Source organism: Propithecus coquereli, unplaced genomic scaffold (assembly GCF_000956105.1).
Source record: "Propithecus coquereli isolate 6110/MARCELLA unplaced genomic scaffold, Pcoq_1.0 Scaffold469, whole genome shotgun sequence".
Taxonomy (NCBI): Eukaryota; Metazoa; Chordata; class Mammalia; order Primates; family Indriidae; genus Propithecus; species Propithecus coquereli.
In genome coordinates, this window is record NW_012150496.1 from 1,021,168 (window position 1) to 1,026,507 (window position 5,340).

A 5,340-nucleotide genomic window follows, 5' to 3' on the forward strand; every position below is an offset into this window, starting at 1 on the left:
CAACTAATTACCTAATCTTGATGCTTTCTAAATACACAATCAGTACAGAGATGAAATAGAACAATTGGATATGACTAAATTGAATAAAATTAAGTAAAAATATCAGTGATTTATAAAACTATACCCACTAATAACATGATATAGTCTTATTTTCAAAGGATTGAAAATTAATGGAAGAAATTTTCCTTTCCACTAGCCCTGCAAGAAAGAAATAATCTTCTTTGAATATCCTTCTGTAAATCCCACTGCAAATTGTAGTCTGCACAGAACAGAATCATGGTGCCTAATCCTCCTCTTTTCATGGTTTAGTCTATACAAAGAGCAGAGCTGGAAATTAGATCTTTTGACACAGTTACTAAGCAACAGAATTTGGATGTTTTTGGTTAACATCCTAATATATCATGTAGCTGATTTGTTGAAGTTTGTGCGTGTATTAGCGGAGAGAAGAACACACTCCAGAAGTGACTACAGGTCCCCTGTGTGGCTGGTTGCGGGGGTAGGCATTTGTTGTTGTTTTGTTTAATACACCGTCTTTTGGCACTTGTATCTGTGTGGCATACAAAGGAGGTGGTGCAGAACTTTCAGACCTTGTGACTTTTTGTATTATTAAAAATACCCCATTCTGTGGCTCATGTTATATGAAAATGTAAGATTTTTTTCCTGAAAAGCAGAAAGAACAAATAAAAAATTTTAAGGTCATTCCAGGAAGCTTTAGTGCTTTGCCAAAAGTTTAGGTCCACTTCCCGAGGCAGTTTCATTAGAAGACAGCTAATGTTTGCTTGGTCTACTCCCAAGTTATTTTTAGAAACTAGAGATTATTACAGATAGCACCAATTTGAATTTGCTCATTTACGTTTTTATATGCTACCCAATATGATTAGAGTACGCTTTCAGCTAATCGCTGACAGATTTACTACCTTAGAGATTTTCTATGCCATCAGATTCCTACAGTCATCAGATTTCTCCTAACTATGTACTTCACACCAACCACTTCAGAATTGAGATGAACTCTTTCAGGCCCCAAAAGAACCAAAAAATTTGGCTTCCCTTACCTAAGAGCACTAAGGAGGTCACAGAGGATGGAGGACAGAATCTCCTCAGAGCGTGCTTTGCTGTGGCTTGTGATTCTGAAAGGCTGGGATTAATGGAGCTAATGCTGGCGTGTTCCCATTTGTATTCATGTAGACTCCAGAGGCTGCAGCTGCTGCGCCTCCCTACATACAGGTGGCTCCCAGCTTGGCTTAAGAGCTTGACGAGCACCATATTCAGGCCTGCCCCTAATCGCTGTGTGACAGGAGCCTGCTTCTCCCTCGGTGCTCAAGAGTGCATCCAGCATATTCTCACCTTGAGCCCAGACTCTCCACATTCTGGGTTGTCTGTCACAACCCTCAAGCTTGTGTCATATCTTTGCATGCAAGAGAAGTGGTACCAGAGAGTTTAATGGTTACAATCTCATATGCACAGCTAGAAATAGACTATGGGACTCTGTTTGCTAGAGATGTTCCTCAACCTTTGTGAGAGATCTCTCATTATTTCATAAGACTCATGGTGCTCATGCCACTCCTTCCCATATGGTTTCCTTCTTCAACTCTGCCCATTTTTTTTCTTTAGCCTTCTCTTGCAGACTTCCCATCTGACTTTAAGACCCTGGTATATTGTCTGATAATCTTACCTGCTCTATAGGAAACTTCTGATAAAACTAGGATGACCCTCTATTCTTTAGACTAATTTTTTTAAAGAATCTGTAAGACATAGCCCTTTCCTCCAGCTTCAGCCCTCCTGGCTGCCTCTGTGTTGAGGCATCATTTGATCTGGAGCAGGCACTGTGTATCTGTGTGCTGTTACTGATGGTGAGTTTGCACTGTTCTAACTGGGGCCGTTTGTACAATTTTACTTTTCCTACATCTTTCTAGTACTTCTCTGTTTTGCGTTTATCTTCCTAAAGTTGTGGTAGACCTTCCTGGCTCAGTATGTAAATATCTCGCTTAGATTTTAGTTGGCAGCTAATCCCACGTACTTGACAATCATATCTTCTTAGCGAGTGTTCTACTGGGGCCTAGGCCAGAACGCCAAGAGTGAAAGGGGCTGAGGAGACTAGGCAGAAATCATGGATTCAGGGTAAGAATGCTGACCTCAGATTACACTAGAGACTAGATAAGGAAGAGAACGTCTGTATAAGTGAACAGGGTGTGCGTATATGTATTTAAATTAGAGCAGAGTAGCTACCCAAAGGAGTTTCAGTTGACTGGTCAATTGAAACTAGTCAAGTTACAACTGGAATTGTACAGCCTTTGTCATGGTTAGTATGTCATTAAGAGGGTTTGCTGTGAGTTCTCCTCTCCCTCTGATAGTAATTAGTACAGAGAGCTGTCTGTAAAAAGCAAAACAAAAACAAAACCCACTACTTTACATTAAATGGTGTATTTTTTTCTAAAATATTATAGGTGAATCACAGTATTTGAGATAAGTTGGTGAAACTACATACTGCATAGCAATTTATCGTCACTTTAGACCCCAGCAATGTCCTGAGTAAGGTCCCTGTAATCACATAAGGTGTACTATGTTTTGAGAAGGGAGAAGGTCTGATTTAGGAAAAATGGAGAACTACTGCAACCAGCCAGGCAGTGGTGTCCCAGGCCCCTGTGGCTCTAATCTGTGATCTCACAGCCAGATGGTCAGAATTATATGTTTGCATCAGAGCTTTTAACAGAATTCTGAAAACTGTTTTGAAAAGCAAAACATTATTTTCAGTGATTCCCTGAATCTCCTGAGTTATGAGATACCACATTGGCTGCTGTATGGGTCCAGTCTTTGAGAAAATAACAGAAAACCACTGTGGAACTTCTTCCAAACGTTTCAATTGTCTTGAATGCACCAACTCAAAGCCAAAAGGAACCATCATTATGTATCAAGAGGCTGAAATAAATATGTTATTCTTCTCATTTTCTCTTCCTTTTTTTTTTTTCAGTGGAGACGAGATAAAAGTCTCTTCTCTTCCTGCTCCTTAAATGCACTCGTGATCCGTTTTCAAACCAGCCTCTCCTCTCTTTTTTATTTCAGTTTCTAAACCAGGAAGGATGCTTAACTCCAGTTTCTCCCTCATCACCACACCCATTCGTTCACCAAGTCTTTTCAGTTCTACCTGCTAAATATCCTTAGAATCTGTCCACTTCTCAGCCTTCTCAGCACCCCTACTCTTAGGCCACCATCATTTCTAATGTGGAATTCCACAATCTCAAGTGACTATTACTCCCCTCTAATTCTTTTTGATACATCAACCAGAAAAATCTTTCTAAAACATAAACCTGACATGTCAGTCTATTGCTTAAAACCCTTTAGTGCCTTTTCATTGCCTTTATAATAAAATTTCAACTCATGAAATTCGTGAGACCCTCCATATCCAGATTCCTTCGTCACCTCTTCTGCTTCATCTCACCTACCACTCCCTCCATATCAACACCAACATATCTTCATTATTCCTGAATTTTTTTGTCTCTGTCCCTCCTAATATTCAGTGCACTCTGCTTAGAACACTTTGTTTCTCCCTTTCATAATTATGAAAGGCAGTGATAATAAGTGACTCTGCTTCCTTCCAGATCTTTGATGATGCGTACAAATCCCAGCTCAGTTGTGTGGTTGTGGATGACATTGAGAGATTACTTGGTAAGTCCTTACTTCTGACGTTGTACTATCTTTCCCACATTAAGGCTAATGTCTCAAAAATTACAAGAGAAAACTAACAAGTGTTTATAAACTATAAAGCAATAGAAATACCTTTCTTTGCCTTACAAAGAAATATAACATTATCTCTCATATCTGACATCAATGATAGTATTTATGTTAATATACCCTGTTACCGTAACTCCATTATAAACTGCTTTCCTGTAAAGGCCCATGTCTTATTTTGTATCTTCCAGTGTTTGCCATAATAAATGATTAGTAAGTTTCATTGACAGATGTTTTTGCAATTTAGTACCTCTGAGCTGCCTACAGCTCAGAGGTCCACTTGTGAACTTTGACAGAACTAATGAAAGGAGGGTTTAGGATCAGAGTGAGATCCAGAAATTCACCAAAACACTTGGAACAGAAGTTGTAAGCTCTCTGTACCTCAATTTCTGCTCTTGCAAAACAGAGACTGTAATCCCTTCCTTGCTTATCCCACAGAGTGATTGTGAAGACAAAAATGGGATAATAAATGCTGAAAACACTGAAAGTTCAAAGTGCTCTGTATTAATTTTTAAAAATATGTATTAATCTCCTATGATGAAGTACACTCTTGCAGGATACAAACATAAATACAACTTAGCCCTTGCACTCTACTCATAAGAAGTAAACTCCAAGTAAATGCCAGAAAGTTGTTGTTACTCTTAATTTTATTTCATTGTAAAATTAAATCAGTCTGGCATAAATTTATTATAACAATGGCTCAGGATGGGGTACTTAACTCTTTTGAAATAGAAACCCACCTGGTGACTTAATAAACATCTGGAAATACTACCCAGTACCTGATTAATCCCTTCTTCCTTAAGCTGTCTATATGGTATAGTAATGATTTCAAGTTAACTGTTCTTACTACATTTTTCCCATTATTTTCAGACTTGCTTTAGGTACTCTGTTACTTATTTTCTAAGCTTTTGGCAATGTTTGTTATAAAGCAAAGCAGGTGTATTTGTGAGGTCTCCTTAAATTGATAGTTTCATTTAGTGACCTGGGTTTTTGGTCTGCTATATTTTATACATCTCAGCCCAGTTTATAGGATTATTTCTTTAAAAGCTTTTGGGCACATAACTCATAGCTCTGTATAAATTCCTTTATCTTAACACAATTGAGATGTGTGGTCATAGCAACACTACTATGTAAGGAATGTGTGCCCTCTGAGTATATTTTCACTTATATGAATAGTTATTATCTGTACTTGCTTGTTCATTTATTCAACAAGCATTTGCTGAGCCCTTACTACTGTGCTGGAATTATTAGGGTCTCAGAAAAATAAGATGCTGCCTGTCCGTTATAACATACATTGGCAAAAATTAATGCAAAGTAGAATGTGCTATTCTGAACATCTGGATATTCAGAAAATGAAGGGGTCACGTTTTGACTTCAGGGGGCTGATACCTACAGGTAGCTCTAAGCACAGGGCCAGAGTGCATATGCAATATGCAGAGAAAGCTAAGGAGGTGACATTTATGATGGATCTGGAAGTATTGGTAGAAATCTAACAGGTAGAAAATGTCCCTAGAAAGTTTTCTGTTCTTAACCATCTGAGGGCCAATATTAGGGCCAATACCCTCATTTCAGTTTTATTAAAACCCCTTACTTTGGTCGGGCGTGGTGGCTCAC

At 38.5% G+C, this 5,340-nt stretch overlaps 1 protein-coding gene across 1 annotated transcript in view; it reads left to right on the forward strand.

Moving 5' to 3' along the window:
- NSF (N-ethylmaleimide-sensitive factor) overlaps positions 1-5,340 on the forward strand; it is a 187,097-nt gene that overhangs the window by 149,925 nt on the left and 31,832 nt on the right. The window contains exon 13 of the mRNA XM_012655230.1: positions 3,597-3,663. Coding sequence (XP_012510684.1) covers positions 3,597-3,663 — 67 coding nt within the window. The remainder of the gene's footprint in view (positions 1-3,596; positions 3,664-5,340) is intronic.